The sequence below is a fragment of the Tursiops truncatus genome, chromosome 11 (assembly GCF_011762595.2).
Source record: "Tursiops truncatus isolate mTurTru1 chromosome 11, mTurTru1.mat.Y, whole genome shotgun sequence".
In the NCBI taxonomy this organism is placed as follows: Eukaryota; Metazoa; Chordata; class Mammalia; order Artiodactyla; family Delphinidae; genus Tursiops; species Tursiops truncatus.
The window spans coordinates 74,552,730-74,571,236 of record NC_047044.1 but is presented as its reverse complement, the minus strand read 5'-3'; the positions used below and the strand labels follow the sequence as shown (position 1 = coordinate 74,571,236).

Below are 18,507 nucleotides of genomic sequence, written 5' to 3'. Positions count from 1 at the left end.
ACCAGCCTGGGGTGCACTGTGTGTTCTCCCGGGAAGGTTGTTCCTGGATCATGGGACCGTGGCAGTGTCGAGCTGCACAGTTTCCCAGGAGGGGAGGTGTGGATAGTGACCTGTGCTTGCACACAGGCTTCTTGGTTGCTGTAGCAGTGGTGTTACAGTTTCATGCCCGTGTCTTGTGCCTGCGCTGATAGCCATGACTCACGCCCGTTTCTGGAGCTCCTTTAAGCAGCGCTCTTAATCTCCTCTCCTTGTGCACCAGGAAACAAAGGGGCAAGAAAAAGTCTCTGACCTCTTCAACAGTTCCAGACTTTTTCCCGGACTCCCTCCCTGCTAGCTGTGGCACACTAGCCCCTTCAGGCTGTGTTCAGGCAGCCAACCCCATTCCTCTCCCTGGAGTCTGACCTCCGAAGCCCGAGCCTCAGCTCCCAGCCCCCACTGTCCCAGCGCGTGAGCAGACAAGCCCCTTGGGCTGGTGATTGCTGGTCGGCACCAGTCCTCTCTGCGGGAATCTCTCAGCTTTGCCCTCTGTACCCCTATTGCTGTGCTCTCCTCCATTGCTCCAAAGCTTCCCCCCTCCGCCATCTGCAGTCTCTGCCCGCAAAGGGGCTTCCTAGTGTGTGGAAACCTTTCCTTCTTCACATCTCCCTCCCACTAGTGCAGGTCCCATTCCTATTATTTTGTCTCCATTTTTTCTTTTCCCCTACCTAGGTACGTGGGGAGTTTCTTGCCTTTTGGGAGGTCTGAGGTCTTCTTCCAGCTTTCAGTAAGTGTTCTGTAGGAGTTGTTACACATGTAGATGTATTTCTGCTGTATTTGTGGGGAGGAAGGTGATCTCCACATCTTACTCTTCCGCTGTCTTGAAGGTCCCCCCCTCATAGCTAGAGTTTTTAACAAAAGCCAATATTTTCTCAAGCAAGAGGGTGGGTGACTACAAAATATTTGTGTATTTGTTTGATATAATCCAGTGTCCACCTGGGTTGGAGTAACTTCCCAGGTGAGAGAATATGATTATTATCATCTGATTTTTTAATTAATAAATCCAAAATATCCTTCCACTAGCAAGCTAAATCTATTCAATTTTACTGTCCTATTTTTGATTAATCTCCTAAGAACCCTCTCAACTCTTTCCTCTGTTCTCTTTATCTCAAGTAACTAACTTAATTCCCTCATGTAATAGGCCCCATTCAGCAATTCTTCGTTTCTTTGCTTCTTTCTTTTGTAGCCTATCTCTTTGCTACACTCAAAATCTGCACTTCATTACCCATTTAGTAATAACACTTGCCTAGCTAAACTTACTTTGAAAATCAAAAAATTTCCCACTGCTTAAACAATAAGCCCACCTTTAAACCCTTTTCTTAATGTTTATTTACCTGGTAAGATTGCCCAATAAAGTAAGGGGGAGACTTTGAATATAAGATTAGTTACATATACTTTTAAAAATTGAATAAATTATATCTTTTTCAATAAGATAGATATAATATCAACACTTACAATAAACTTGCCTAAATTACAAAATACCCTATAGATGAAGTAAAGTATGTAGTTATAATACCTCCATGTTGTCTGAAAAGGTTTCCAAGGTTTTGCCTCATTTGTGCTACCCTAATCTCAGCAGAAGCTTAGAAAAATCTAAGGAGCATTTCACCATTTCTGATTATGTAAAATGATTATGGCTCAACTGCTGGCCAATACTCCCTACATTGGCATATTCTGCCAATCATTACTGTAGGAATCTTCACCCTGTAGCCTGAATTTGCTTCTGTTGGTCTTGTCCAGTGGGACTTGGACTTGTTGAATTAACTGAACAAGGACTACATCTTACACTATGTTCTATTTACCACATAACCAAGCCAATATAATATCAACTTTTTAACATGTTTTAATACTAATATAATGCTGATTTTCGACTGGGAAAAATTCTATGGAATTTAAGAGCTTTCTGAAATGAGTTATGATTTCCTCTTATGGAGAAAATAACATCAGGTAAAACTGTTTAATAAAATGATCAATTTAAAAATATGAGTGCAAGTTCTGTAAAAATCTCTATTCTGTTGCTCTAAAATAAAAATTCTACATTTTAACTGCTTTTTTCTCTCAAAGAATATTAAAGGCATATTTATGGTAGCATTGTATAGATAATATTGATTATTTTTTCAGCAAAAGAAAGGGTGTTTTACTAATCTAAGAATGCTTATGGGCCTACGTTACTAGACTAGACAATGCAATAAGAATTATGTATACTTAATAAAAATATCTATATTTGTTTTATAGATTACTTATCATTGATTTATTAAAGTGAGCATAAATATATTTAAACCATAATCTTCCAAATCCTACAATGATGTAAAAACAAATTACATGTGAAAAGAATGTTCAAAAGATCATTGGTATGCAAAAGTTTTCAAACTGACATTCAGCAATGATTTTCTAAGATAATCAAAGTTAAATAAAAGAAGTTAGAATTCATAGACTTCTTATTAGCCTAAGAAGAAGATACTAAGTATAAAGTTCCATTTTATACAGGGAAGGTGAAAATGATGCTTTAACCATTTCAAGTGTTTGATGTCAAAGGTGAATAGATTTGTAAAGTTTTGAGATAATTATTTTATAAGTTTGAGATTCTTAAAAAATTGGTGAAGATAGAGACTTCAGAACTCCCCAAATCTTTAGACATTGTGGTTTGCTCTGCAATAGCCTTAGACCCTCCTAGATCTTTTGATTTTTAAAAGCAGTTAAGTGAATCAAAAAAATCAAAATTAGGGATGGGGGAAGAAGGAGGACAAGGAGAGGAAAGTATTAGAGAAAATGTCTAGAGTTTGTTTTCTGCCTTGTATGGAATTAGAGAAAATAGGATCATCTCATGCAATTGATCTGAAAATTAAGCATGATAGCCATAATTGAAGGTGAATATGGAAAATATAATTCTTAGTGACCACCTTCTATTAACATTTTCATACTTACTGCCTTCTTTTCAGACTAATTTTTTAGTAAAAAGTATTATTAAATCTCAATCACTAAAAATGCATTGATTAAACATAAAAGGTGGTACTACATATAGTCCCTGGTCCAAAGAAGTAAAATCTCTTCTTCAAAAAGTACTACATCTGGGGCTTCCCTGGTGGTGCAGTGGTTGAGAGTCTGCCTGCCAATGCAGCGGACACGGGTTTGAGCCCTGGTCCGGGAAGATCCCACATGCCGCGCAGCAACTCGGCCCATAAGCCACAACTACTGAGCCTGCACGTCTGGAGCCTGTGCTCTGCAGCAAGAGAGGCCACGACAGTGAGAGGCCCGCGCACTGCGATGAAGAGTGGCCCCTGCTTGCCACAACTAGAGAAAGCCCTTGCACAGAAACGAAGACCCAACACAGCCAAAAATAAATAAATAAATTCATTTAAAAAAAAAAAAAAGTACTACATCTAAGAATTAATAGTATAACCAAAAGGAAAACAACAAATTTTCTGGCTTAAATCTGCTCATTTCATTTTGTGAAGATTTTGTAGCATGGCATATGACAGCTGAAATATAAATTATCCTTTATAAAAATGTCAAAATGATTTGTTGGAAGAAAAATACTCAAGATTTTAAAACACACTTTTGGTCTACAACCACATATTCATCAATTTAAAACTGCCAAAACAGAAAATAAAGAGTTAACATTTCATTGTCTAAATTAAAAAATACTTACACTATGGACTTTTCCAGGCGACTTCCCTGTGAACCAACAATCTCCCCCAATGTACAAAACACTTGTCCCAGAAAGTCCTAAAATAGATAAAAGGATTAAAGCTCTTAAGTTCCCAAACTGTCTTTACACTATGTATTTTGTACATCATATCTGCACTGTTTTCATTGCTAAAATATTGAATTCTCTAACTTCCAAGAATAAACAAAATAAGCTGAAAATGCACTAATTTTAGCATGTGATTGTCCCCTAAGTTTGCACAGCCTTTTGTCCTTTAATCACTAAGCTGGCTTGTTATTAAGAGTGTTTAGACATTGTGTTTATTTTCTTTCTCTTTTTTAAATTAAAATGAAAATGGAAAAAAGTTCCATGATTTGAATCCACAATTGGGTTCACTTGAGATGTCTCTGAAACTTCTAAACTTTTGGCTGAGAAGGCAAATCATGAAAGCGCAGAGCAGTGGTGGTCAGCACTAACAGTGATACTTACAAAGAAGCAGTGTGACATCATGGCTACAACTAGGATCCAGAGCCACACTGCCAGATGTCTGTTCCAGTACCACCACTGACCATTTGTGACTGTGGCAGTTAATAAACTCTCCGGTTTCCTCTAACATGTAGTCGCCCCCTTACAGAGCTATTTTGAGGTTTCAATGGGTTATTGCATGAGATAATATTAGTATATATTAAGTGCCTAAAAATGGGTTAAGTATAATACATTATAAAGTTATTAATGTACCACTAGATGATTGTTATTTTCAAGGCTCAGAATAACCTTGCAAAATGAGAGGTCTGTTCCTAATACTAAATTTCATGTATAAAGAAACTAATCATCTAGGAGGTTATTTCTTTCATGTTTTAAGCAGTCAGTAAATAGCAGAGTCAGAACTAACCCAGATATTCTGATTCAAGATTGAAATACTGCCTAAGGATATACATATCATAAATACAATGCAACTTCCCATGTCAATAAAATAAGGGCTCCAACACCATCTGGATATGTGGGTCAAGAAAATATAGAGGTGGTTCAGGGAGAGGCACTCTCTCTAGCACAGCCTGTGTAAGAATCCAAGCTGTCCTAAAGGAGAAAGTGGGAGATCTCCCTAAATTGTACTGTGAACTGGCCCAGGAAAAGCCCTAAGAAGGATGGGCAGAGGAATGACAGCAAGTAAAATGTTGTTTTAAGTTTCACTAAATAAAAATTTTAAATGCCTAACAAGCCATTTTATGGCTAAAAAGCCATAAAAGTAAAAACTGTGTTATTCAGGGTAAGTTGCTATAAGTCCCATGAGAGGAAAAAAAACACTGTAGACTAGGATAGTCGAGGGAATATTTTCCCAAAGTAAGTAAGCCTTGAGAACCAGGTAGGAATCAGATCATGGATAGAAGACAGTTGGAACATTTGAGTCCTAGAGAACAAATCAGAGTATCAGGCAAGAATGTAATGAGAAAAGAGCAGACCTCAAATAAAGGACAGAAACAGAGATAAAGAATCAAGACTGTGGAGGGCCCTCTTGGCCAAGCAGCAACAAAAACAACATTGCCTTAGATTAATGAGAAGCAACTGGCAATGTTTCAGCAATTCAGGGACACCATTAAACAGTGCATTTAGAAGATTACTCAGATACCAATTTGCAGAATGGACTGAGGAGTGAAGAAAAATCTGGAAGCCAGCTCAATCAGAAGGCCACAGTAGTTAATAAGCAAAGTGTGAAGGCCCAAGCTAAAGTTGTAGCAAATGCTTGGGAACAGTGCACAGAAAAATGGCAGGATTTGGTGTAAGCTGTACCTGCACATGGTGGGAGGTAGGGCAATGGAGAGAGGGAGAGAGAAACAGAAAATAAATCTGGATTTGGAACTTGATGGCTGACAGAATGGCAATAACTTAATAAAATTGCAAATCATTTTAAATTTTGCTTTCGAGTAAGCAAATACTACTTAAGGTAAAGCCTTGACATATTTAAATTAAATATCCTTAAAAATAACATGTCTTTGCCAACTTCATAAAAGACTTTACAAATATGTTTATGGGTTTTTTAAAACAAACGTAATTTTTTCTAAGTCTCATGACACATAGGAGCTTAATACTAATACTTAATACTAAAGATTTGGAATATGTCATTGGTCTCGTAAGTCAGCAACAAAAAATACATGGGGATTCTGGAACTCTTTCCTAAGGATACCGATATTGATGGACAGCTGCTCATACTACATATTAAATGGATTTGGCCAATGGAGTAACAAGTCTCAGTAAAAGCTGTTCATTGCTGTAATGACTCAAGAAAACAGAACAGATATATTGAGCAGTCCATATTAGAGTAGACACATATTAGCAAATAGAGAACACACACATATCATCATTGCTGAACAAAAAAGGAAATAAAAATAATAAAGTCAATAAAATGTGCTCCAAAAAGATATAGTGTGCATCTGCACACATTATAGTTATTGCACTCTTTGCCCCTAAATATTTATGGTATCTATGTAATTATTTTACATCTGCCTATGTTTGTGTATTCCCAATTTAGAAACACATTTACTACTCACAATGCAAAAATTAGCACATAATATTTAATATTTGTCTACTTCTTCTTGTGTTGGAAAACTCTAGTGAATCCATTTTTTGTCGTCTCAATGGTCCACATTTCCTATGAATTTTACACAATACTAGTAATATAATTAGTGCCCCTTAATGGATATTTTTAGATATGTGTTCTGTAGTTAGATAAAGATAGAAATGAAAACTAGCTATAATAGAAACTGCTTTACTGTTTCTTATTATAGTGTTGTATTCCAGTTGATGAGCCACCATAGTTAGGTCATAATAGAATTTCCAGTATAAATCCAAGCACTTTTCTACAATTCTAACACACACATAGACCAAATCCACTTTACAGTGGCTGGTAATTGAGAAATGTATCAATTTATTCAATCATATTAACTACTGGGCTTTCCAAAAACTGACCATGAATACTTGTTAAATGTATTCATTATTATTTTATAATCTAAGTAATACACAGATAGAACTTAGTTTTGAAATCTGTTTAAATGACTATAAACCACATTGTTAGTATATAACAATATAACAATATAAGATGCATTCTGCCACTCTTTAAAAGTATCCAAATATTACCCTAAATCCAATATGCTAGTAATAAAACTGGAAGGCTTATCACTGAGCAGTAGAGGAGACAAGGAAAAAAAAAAAAAAAACAGAGTATAGCAACACAAAGCATCATAATAATAATGTTTCACATTCATAGGTAGTTTTTAAAAAACTTAGCAAATCAGAGGAAGTGTTTGGATTATTTCCATAACAATCTAAATCTAGTTTTATTACTAGCATAACACAACTCAAAATCCAAGGGAACATTGCTGTACTATCAGATTCCAGCTGATTACATTTATGTTTCTCTTCTCTTTTTTGTTAATATTCAGAGGAATGTCTACTTTAATTGTATGCATGAGCATAACATCCTAATTTCTTCAGAATTTTTTTTTATTATTATACCCACATTTACATTTATTACAGGGAAAGGATACATTAAAGTTAGCCATGGAAAGACACACAGGGAAGAATCCAGGAGGGTTCCAAATGGAAGTTTTCATTGTCCTTAAGATGCATTACTCTCCTGTCATTATTACATTATTATTTCATTTGTACCAATCTTTACTAATGAATTCCATCCATCTACATTTTATATTATATTATAGCAAGAAAGTTATCTATACTCATGAAAATTACACTGATGCTATGTGCTCTAATAATTCCACACAAATAAAAAGGTAATTTACTTTGCATTAAATTAACTGGTTTTGTGTTGGTTTGTATGCTTGCTTGCTAGGTACTACTATTAATGACTCTTATATATTCTTTATAAAAGATTTTTTACATGCATACATTTATTTATTTATATAGGAAAGCAGAATGACATACTCCTCAGGAGTGAGAATTATAAGAGGCTAGACTGCCTGTGTTTGTATTTTGGCTGAAACATTTACTAATGCCTCTACACCTCTGTATCCTAATCTATAAAATACACTTTGTAAATAATACTTGCCAATTAAATTGTTGGGAGGTCTAAGTAAGATAACGTATGCAAAACACTTAAAATAAATGCTGAGAACATAGTAAGTATCTAATAAATATATGCCTCCTCTCTCCTCCCTACTTTCCTGGGTTAAAGAATATTACAACATACACAAAACTTTCCACTTGCCACTAGATTCCAGTACTGGAGATACTATAAATATCTGAATAAAATAATACATTTTCTTTTCCAAAACCACTTTACACTCATGGTCAATACAGATGCTCATTTTGAGTGTCATTATAAAACCCAGAAGTGTCTTATCTTAAATGTTAACATGTATACATACAAATATATCTATGTAAAGCATGACATTTTTAAAACAATAGTATAATGAACCAGGAGGTGTGGTTTCATATTAACTGGTAAATAAAATTTCTAATTTCTATACTATTACAAAGCTAACCAATGAATGTAGATTACCATCAGCATCATAATAAACAATTTTATAAGCATTCAATACTGTGGCATCTTTTTCCTAAAAGAACTACAAAGATAATCTTTAAATGGCGTTCCTGTTTTATAAAATGATCAATGAGCATAGAAAATACTTCTAATTAATAGATAATTCAAATTAAAAGACAAATGGGTTATTGATAGCTAAGTTTTAACACAGCATAGTAATTGAGTACAGTCAACTGTTCAGGAGTTAATCATTCATTCTTTGGGGTTTTTTTTTTTTACCATTTTTATTGGAGTATAATTGCTTTACAATGGTGTGTTAGTTTCTGCTTTACAACACAATGAATCAGATATATATACATATGTTCCCATATCTCTTCCCTCTTGCGTCTCGCTCCCTCCGACCCTCCCTATCCCACCCCTCCAGGCGGTCACAATGCACTGAGCTGATCTCCCTGTGCTATGCGGCTGCTTCCCACTAGCTATCTACCTTACGTTTGGAAGTGTATATATGTCCATGCCTCTCTCTCGCTTTCTCACAGCTTACCCTTCCCCCTCGCCATATCCTCAAGTCCCTTCTCTAGTAGGTCTGTGTCTTTATTCCTGTCTTACCCCTAGGTTCTTCATGACATTTTTTCTTAAATTCCATATATATGTGCTAGCATACAGTATTTGTCTCTCTCTTTCTGACTTACTTCACTCTGTATGACAGAATCTAGGTCTATCCACCTCACTACAAATAGCTCAATTTCGTTTCTTTTTATGGCTGAGTAATGTTCCATTGTATATATGTGCCACATCTTCTTTATCCATTCATCTGATGAAGGACACTTAGGTTGTTTCCATCTCTGGGCTATTGTAAATAGAGCTGCAATGAACATTTTGGTACATGACTCTTTTTTAATTATGGTTTTCTCAGGGTATATGCCCAGTAGTGGGATTGCTGGGTCATATGGTAGTTCTATTTGTAGTTCTTTAAGGAAACTCCATACTGTTCTCCACAGTGGTTGTATCAATTTACATTCCCACCAACAGTGCAAGAGGGTTCCCTTTTCTCCGCACCCTCTCCAAATTTATTGTTTCTAGATTTTTTGATGATGGCCATTCACACTGGTGTGAGATGATATCTCATGGTAGTTTTGATTTGCATTTCTCTATTGATTAGTGATGTTGAGCATTCTTTCATGTGTTTGTTGGCAGTCTGTATATCTTCTTTGGAGAAATGTCTATTTAGGTCTTCTGCCCATTTTTGGATTGGGTTGTTTGTTTTCTTAATACTGAGCTGCATAGCTGCTTAAAAATTCTGGACATTAATCCTTTGTCAGTTGCTTCATTTGCAAATATTTTCTCCCATTCTGAGGGTTATCTTTTGGTCGTGTTTATGGTCTCCTTTGTTGTGCAAAAGCTTTGAAGTTTCATTAGGTCCCATTTGTTTATTTTTGTTTTTATTTCCATTTCTCTAGGAGGTGGGTCAAAAATGATCTTGCTGTGATTTATGTCATAGAGTGCTCTGCCTATATTTTCCTATAAGAGTTTGATAGTGTCTGGCCTTACATTTAGGTCTTTAATCCATTTTGAGCTTATTTTTGTGTATGGTGTTAGGGAGTGATCTAATCTCATACTTTTACATGTAGATGTCCAGTTTTCCCAGCACCACTTATTGAAGAGGCTGTCCATTCTTCACTGTATATTCCTGCCTCCTTTATCAAAGATAAGGTGACCATATGTGCATGGGTTTATCTCTGGGCTTTCTATCCTGTTCCGTTGATCTATCTTTCCGTTCTTGTGCCAGTACCATACTGTCTTGATTACTGTAGCTTTGTAGAATAGTCTGAAGTCAGAGAGCCTGATTCCTCCAGCTCCGTTTTTCCTTCTCAAGATTGCTTTGGCTATTCGGGGTCTTTTGTGTTTCCATACAAATTGTGAAATTTTTTGTTCTAGTTCTGTGAAAAATACCAGTGGTAGTTTCATAGGGATGGCATTGAATCTGTAGATTGCTTTGGGTAGTAGAGTCATTTTCACAATGTTGATTCTTCCAATCCAAAAACATGGTATATCTCTCCATCTATTTGTATCATCTTTAATTTCATTCATCAGTGTCTTATAATTTTCTGCATACAGGTCTTTTGTCTCCTTAGGTAGGTTTATTCCTAGATATTTTATTCTTTTTGTTGCAGTGGTAAATGGGAGTGTTTTCTTGATTTCACTTTCAGATTTTTCATCATTAGTGTATAGGAATGCCAGAGATTTCTGTGCATTAATTTTGTATCCTGCTACTTTAACAAATTCATTGATTAGCTCTAGTAGTTTTCTGGTAGCATCTTTAGGATTCTCTATGTATAGTATCATGTCATCTGCAAACAGTGATAGCTTTACTTCTTTTCCAATTTGGATTCCTTTTATTTCCTTTTCTTCTGTGATTGCTGTGGCTAAAACTTCCAAAACTATGTTGAATAAGAGTGGTGAGAGTGGGCAACCTTGTCTTGTTCCTGATCTTAGTGGAAATGTTTTCAGTTTTTCACCATTGAGGATGATGTTGGCTGTGGGTTTGTCATATATGGCCTTTATTATGTTGAGGAAAGTTCCCTCTATGCCTACTTTCTGCAGGGTTTTTATCACAAATGGGTGTTGAATTTTGTCGAAAGCTTTCTCTGCATCTATTGAGATGATCATATGGTTTTTCTCCTTCAATTTGATAATATGGTGTATCACGTTGATTGATTTGCGTATATTGAAGAAGTCTTGCATTCCTGGAATAAACTCCACTTGATCATGGTGAATGATCCTTTAAATGTGCTGTTGGAGTCTGTTTGCTAGTATTTTGTTGAGGATTTTTGCATCTATGTTCATCAGTGATATTGGCCTGTAGTTTACTTTCTTTGTGACACCCTTGTCTGGTTTTGGTATCAGGGTGAAGGTGGCCTTGTAGAATCAGTTTTGGAGTGTTCCTCCCTTTGTTATATTTTGGAAGAGTTTGAGAAGGATAGGTGTTAGCTCTTCTCTAAATGTTTGATAGAATTTGCCTGTGAAGCCATCTGGTCGTGGGCTTTTGTTTGTTGGAAGATTTTTAATCACAGTTCAATTTCAGTGCTTGTGATTGGTCTGTTCATATTTTCTATTTCTTCCTGATTCAGTCTTGGCAGGTTGTGCATTTCTAAGAATTTGTCCATTTCTTCCAGGTTGCCCATTTAATTGCCATAGAGTTGCTTGTAGTAATTTCTCATGATCTTCTTTATTTCTGCAGTGTCACCTGTTATGTCTCCTTTTTCATTTCTAATTCTATTGATTTGAGACTTCTCCCTTTTTTTCTTGATGAGTCTCGCTAATGGTTTATCAATATTGTTTATCTTCTCAAAGTACGAGCTTTTAGTTTTATTGATCTTTGCTATTGTTTCCTTCATTTCTTTTTCATTTATTTCTGATCTGATGTTTATGATTTCTTTCCTTCTGCTAACTTTGGGGACTTTTTCTTCTTTCTCTAATTGCTTTAGGTGCAAGGTTAGGTTGTTTATTCAAGATGTTTCCTGTTTCTTAAGGTAGGACTATATTGCTATAAAATTCCCTCTTCGAAATACTTTTTCTGCATCCCATAGATTTTGGGTCTTCGTGTCTCCATTGTCATTTGTTTCTACGTAGTTTTTGATTTCCTCTTTGATTTCTTCAGTGATCACTTCGTTATTAAGTAGTGCGTTGTTTAGCCTCCATGTGTTTCTATTTTTACAGATTTTTTCCTGTAATTGATATCTAGTCTCATAGCATTGTGGTTGGTAAAGATATTTGATACAATTTCAATTTTCTTAAATCTACCAAGGCTTGATTTGTGACCCAGGATATGATCTATCCTGGAGAATGTTCCATGAGCACTTGAGAAAAATGTGTATTCTGTTGTTTTTGGATGGAATGTCCTATAAATATAAATTAAGTCCATCTTGTTTAATATATCATTTAAAGCTTGTGTTTCCTTATTTATTTTCATTTTGGATGATCTGTCCATTGGTGAAAGTGGGGTGTTAAAGTCCCCTACTATGAATGTGTTACTGTCGGTTTCCCTTTTATGGCTGTTAGTATATGCCTTATGTACTGAGGTGCTCCTATGTTGGGTGCATAAATATTTACAATTGTTATATCTTCTTCTTGGATCGATCCCTTGATCATTATGTAGTGTCCTTCTTTGTCCCTTCTAATAGTCTTTATGTTTAGGTCAATTTTGTCTGATATGAGAATTGCTACGCTGGCTTTCTTTTGGTTTCCATTTGCATGAAATATCTTTTTCCGTCCGCTTACTTTCAGTCTGTATGTGTCTCTAGGTCTGAAGTGGGTCTCTTGTAGACAGCAAATATATGGGTTTTGTTTTTGTATCCATTCAGCCAATCTGTGTCTCTTGGTGGGAGCATTTAGTCCATTTACTTTTAAGGTAATTATTGATATGTATGTTCCTATTCCCATTTTCTTAATTATTTTGGGTTCATTATTGTAGGTCTTTTCCTTCCCTTGGGTTTCCTGTCTAGAGAAGTTCCTTTAGCAGTTGTTGTAGAGCTGGTTTGGTGGTGCTGAACTCTCTCAGCTTTTGCTTGTCTGTAAAGGTTTTAATTTCTCCATCAAATCTGAATGAGATCCTTGCTGGGTAGAGTAATCTTGGTTGCAGGTTTTTCTCCTTCATCACTTTCAATATGTCCTGCCAGTCCCTTCTGGCTTGCAGAGTTTCTGCTGAAAGATCAGCTATTAACTTTATGGGGATTCCCTTGTGTGTTATTTGTTGTTTTTCCTTTGCTGCTTTTAATATGTTTTCTTTGTATTTAATTTTTGACTGTTTGATTAATATGTGTCTTGGCGTATTTCTCCTTGGATTTATCCTGTATTGGACTCTCTGTGCTTCCTGGACTTGATTAACTATTTCCTTTCCCATATTAGGGAAGTTTTCAACTATAATCTCTTCAAATATTTTCTCAGTCCCTTTCTTTTTCTCTTTTTCTTCTGGAACCCCTATAATTCGAATGTTGGTGCATTTAATGTTGTCCCAGAGGTCTCTGAGACTGTCCTCAGTTCTTTTCATTCTTTTTTCTTTACTCTGCTCTGCAGTAGTTATTTCCACTATTTTATCTTCCAGGTCACTTATCCGTTCTTCTGCCTCAGTTATTCTGCTATTGATCCTATCTAGAGTATTTTTAATTTCATTTATTGTGTTGTTCATCGCTGCTTGTTCCATCTTTAGTTATTCTAGGTCCTTGTTAAGTGTTTCTTGCATTTTGTCTATTCTATTTCCAAGATTTTGGATCATATTTACTATCATAATTCTGAATTCTTTTTCAGGTAGACTGCCTATTTCCTGTTTATTTGTTAGGTCTGGTGGATTTTTATCTTGCTCCTTCATTGGCTGTGTGTTTTTCTGTCTCCTCATTTTGCTTATCTTACCATGTTTGGGGTCTCCTTTTTGCAGGCTGCAGGTTCGTAGTTCCCGTTGTTTTTGGTGTCTTTCCCCAGTGGCTAAGGTTGGTTCAGTGGGTTGTGTAGGCTTCTGTGGAGGGGACTAGTGCCTGTGTTCTGGTGGATGAGGCTGATCTTGTCTTTCTCATGGGCATATCCACGTCTGGTGGTGTGTTTTGGGGTGTCTGTGGACTTATTATGATTTTAGGCAGCCTCTCTGCTAATGGGTGAGGTTGTTTTCCTGTCTTGCTAGTTGTTTGTCATAGGATGTCCAGCACTGTAGCTTGCTGGTCGTTGAGTGAAGCTGGGTGCTGGTGTTGAGATGGAGATCCCTGGTAGATTTTTGCCATTTGATATTATGTGGAGCTGGGAGGTCTCTTGTGGACCAGTGTCCTGAAGTTGGCTATCCCACCTCAGAGGCACAGCACTGACTCCTGGCTGCAGCACCAAGAGCCTTTCATCCGCACGGCTCAGACTCCGTAATTTGGGATGATTCGTTGTCTATTCATGTATTCCACAGATGCAGGGTACATCAAGTTGATTTTGGAGCTTTAATCCACTGCTTCTGAGGCTGCTGGGAGAAATTTCCCTTTCTCTTCTTGGTTTTCACAGCTCCCAGGGGCTCAGCTTTGGATTTGGCCCCGCCTCTGCTTGTAGGTCGCTAGAGGTCGTCTGTTCTTTGCTCAGATAGGACGGGGTTAAAGGAACCGCTGTTTCGGGGGCTCTGGCTCACTCAGGCTGGGGGGAGGGAGGGGCACGGATTGCGGCGCGAGCCTGCTGCGGCAGAGGCCAGCGTGACGTTGCAGCAGCCTGAGGCGCACTGTGTGTTCTACCGGGGGTGTTGTCCCTGGATCCCAGGACCCTGGCAGTGCCGGGCTGCACAGGCTCCCTGGAAGGGAGGTGTGGATAGTGACTTGTGGTTGCACACAGGGTTATTGGTGGCAGCAGCAGCAGCCTTAGCATCTCATGCCTGTCTCTGGGGTCCGCGCTTTTAGCAGCAGCTCTCGCCCGTCTCTGGAGCTCCTTCAAGCAGCGTTCTTAATCCCCTCTCCTTGCGCACCAGGAAACAAAGAGGGAAGAAAAATTCTCTTGCCTCTTCAGCAGGTCCAGACTTTTCCCTGGACTCCCTCCTGGCCAGCCGTGGCACACTAACCTCCTGCAGTCTGTGTTCACGCCACCAACCCCAGTCCTCTCCCTGCGCTCTGACCAAAGCCCGAGCCTCAGCTCCCATCCCCGTTCGCCCCAGTGGGGGAACAGACAAGCCTCTCGGGCTGGTGAGTGCCTGTCAGCACCGATCCTCTGTGCGGGAATCTCTCCACTTTGTCCCCCGCACCCCTGTTGCTGTGCTCTCCTCCGCGGCTCCGAAGCTTTCCCCCTCCGCCACCCGCCGTCTCTGCCCGCGAAGGGGCTTCCTATTGTGTGGAAACCTTTCCTCCTTCACAGCTCCCTCCCACCGGTGCAGGTTCGGTCCCTATCCTTTTGTCTCTGTTTATTCTTTTTTCTTTTGCCCTACCCAGGTACGTGGGGGGTTTCTTGCCTTTTGGGAGGTCTGAGGTCTTCTGCCAGCATTCAGTAGGTGTTCTGTAGGAGTTGTTCCACGTGTAGATGTATTTCTGGTGAATCTGTGGGGAGGAAGGTGATCTCCACGTCTTACTCTTCTGCCATCTTCCTGGAAGCCCTAATCATTCATTCTTGATAAGATAGAGTCATGATTTGCCTCCACTTATTGCTTTTACCCATTTTGTGATCATTTAGCATTTTTAAGCACATGCACACTAAGCCAGTAAAAGCAAGAGAAAATAAATGATACAAAATTTCTCATTTTTATAAAATTTTAACCATTGTGGAAAAAAATTGGTGAGGAAAGTTTGTATAACTTGTGAAATTTTATTGTTGGCATTATTTACTAATATTTTACTGTTGGTAATCCCTGTTAATATTGCTGAATTCCTCTATATTTAATGAATTCATACTAATCACAGCAACTATAGAGATTGAGGAGTCACAGTTATATTATGTACTATATACTAATATGATAATCATTTATAATAATCAAGAATGATGCTTCTTTGCTCAATAATCTTTCCTACTTTCTTTTTTTAAAAATAAATTTATTTATTTATTTTATTTTTGGTTGTGTTGGGTCTTTGTTGCTGCAAGTGGGTTTTCTCTAGTTGTGGCGGGAGGACACTCTTCATTGCTAGGTGCAGGGCTCTCATTGCGGTGGCCTCTCCTGTTGCAGAGCACGGGCTCTAGGCACATGGGTTTCTGTAGTTGTGGCACTTGGGCTCAGTAGTTGTGGTTTGCGGGCTCTAGAGCGCAGGCTCAGTAGTTATACCACACGGGCTTAGTTGCTCCGTGGCATGTGGAATTTTCCCAGACCAGGGCTCGAACCCATGTACCCTGCATTGGCAGGCAGATTCCCAACCACTGCACCACCAGGGAAGCCCCTGCTTTCTTAATGGTTGTGCTGTTTGGGGTATAAAGGAAACTCAACATGAAGCAATTCGATTTAATATTTTAAGAAAAATAATTTGTCCCATTTTAACATTATAATAATACACCTTTTTTTAATCAAGAATTTGTCTTTTTAATGAATGGATCCATCTACAAAGCAAAAATGCTAATCCTACCTCCAAGAAATTAACACAAATTTCTTTTTTTTCCCCACCCACTCTTGAAATTTATTTTTTAAATGCACAGAAATAATATAAACAGTAAAAAGTATATACAAAGAAAAATAATTCCTCCACCTATTTCAGGGCTAATTCTTACTACACACGTATTACCAGTATCATCAAAATATCATAAAATGTTCCCTATAATTTTCAAGAATATGCATACATATATATGTGTGTGTGTGTGTCCATGTGCAGTGTGTTTCTTCATATAATGTTTTCCACAAATGAGAGAATTTCTCACACATTATTATTAATAGTTCTAAACTCAGACATCAGTAGCTAAATTGCAAATATAATTTCAAAATTATACTCTAAAGTTGAATTTATTTTCCCTCAGCACAGTTGTTGATTTTCAAAATAATTCTTGCTTGATAAGAGTCCAAATGAAGGCAGTTAAATAAGACACTGAATGAAAATTAATCTTTCAATGAATGAGTAGTTATTGATCAAAATGAACCAATTTTCTAAAATTATCAACATACATATTTAAATTGTGAACCATACTATTTATATATTAAGAATAAAGCTACTCTATTCACAAATACTATAACAAATCTATGGAAAATATTAACCTTCTAGAGGCACATCATTTTTTGTCTAGATGTTAGTTCTCATCAGTAAAGATGTGAGAAATGTAATATGCTAACAAAAAATGTTAAGTAAATATTCTCACTGCTGTCAAACATGATGATACAGTCAACAGGCTAAATAACTAGAAAACTTACTATATAGTACTATTAAATAATATGATATATATTATAGCATTATTAAATAATAAATATAATACTATCACACAATGTCATTAAATACTAAGCCCTGAGTAAGGGCCAGTTTTACATGCAAACAATCTCACTTAATATAACATAATGAGTGCCAAAGACACTGTCATCAAACCTACCTCAAGCACTGTCCCTAATTCTGTCTCAAAGTCTAAGATTCTACAAGACCATGTTGAAAATGCAAATAGAAACATAATCCATTTATTGAGCGTCAGTCATAAATTCTTTAATTTGAATATGCTTATAAGGCTAGCTCTCATTAGCTGACAAAGACCAGAAAGCTTGCTACATAAAAAAAAAAGAAAGTTATTATTGAAAAGGCATCAGAGGATAGCACGGAGAGCTCTTTTACACAGGGCAGTCAGGCAAGCCTCTAAGTAGATGACAACTAAGTAGAAATTTCAATAATATAACAGAAAGAACCATGTGAACATTTGAGACAATAGGTAGGTAGGAGAAAAAGCAAGAACAAAGTCCCTGAGACAAGAAGACACTTGGGGTGTTTAAGGAAAAGCAAGAGGGCCAGTGGGGTTAGAGTAGAATGAGCAAGGAAGAGAATGGAAGGAGAGGATGGAGCCAAGGGCCCATGATGGACTGTGAATTCTGTCTCAAGTGTGGAGGGAAGCCACTGGAAAATTAATTTGAACTAGAAAGTGATATGTCCTGACTAGTCTTTTTAAATGATAATTCTGGCTAATCATTTCCCACCAAATTTGTAAATGCTAAAGTTCCCCCAAGGTTCTACCCTATTCTCTTCTCCATTTATACTTTTTTATATAATTTTATTGAGTTCCAACTCTATAGGCTGACAGTTCTCAAGTCTCCAGAAATGGCCTAGTTAATATCTCCAGTTAGATGCTTACTGGAGTCTCAAACAATATAAACCTGCCCTGACCACTGATTTCTCTATTCTCATCCCCACCACCTCAGTCTCGTCCTCCCCAATGTACCCCATGGCAATAAACTGTATCTTCATTTATCCAGTTTCCAATAACCTAGGAATCATTCTCTTTTCATCTCTTATTTTCAGACCTAATATCTACATCATCATCAACCATATCACCAAAATATATTCCAAATCTGCCACTTTTTACCACTTCAAGGTCTACACTTACCAAATATCGTTTACCTAGCTAAATTAACAGCAGTTTTATAACTGGTCTCTGTTGGTTCACAAGAGCAGGGGTTCCCTGGGTAAAACCTGAAACTAGCCCCTGTACACTGGGGCTTCCCAACCCCATTATCCACTTCAGCTGCCAGTTGTTATTTAAACCTATAAATCAGATCACATCATCTTCCAGTGAAATCCATAAAAAAAAAATCCAAATTCTTTAAACTTTGGCCTACAAATCTCCACACCATCTGAATTCTATCTACCTTTCCAAATTATTCCATTCTTCTTTCCTTACCATTCAGTCTATATAGGGTAGCTATCTTTCAGTCACACCA

At 37.3% G+C, this 18,507-nt stretch overlaps 1 protein-coding gene across 6 annotated transcripts in view; it reads right to left on the bottom strand.

Moving 5' to 3' along the window:
* CPNE8 (copine 8) overlaps positions 1 to 18,507 on the bottom strand; it is a 309,410-nt gene that overhangs the window by 190,615 nt on the left and 100,288 nt on the right. For 5 of the 6 annotated variants that reach the window (XR_012324454.1, XM_073788857.1, XM_033866926.2 and 2 more), the window contains exon 6: positions 3,686 to 3,762. The exons of the other annotated variant lie outside the window; for it this stretch is intronic. Coding sequence is in view for 4 of the 5 variants with exons in the window: in XM_073788857.1 (XP_073644958.1) it covers positions 3,686 to 3,762 (77 nt within the window). In the remaining variant the exon portion in view is untranslated. The remainder of the gene's footprint in view (positions 1 to 3,685; positions 3,763 to 18,507) is intronic. 6 annotated transcript variants of the gene reach the window in all.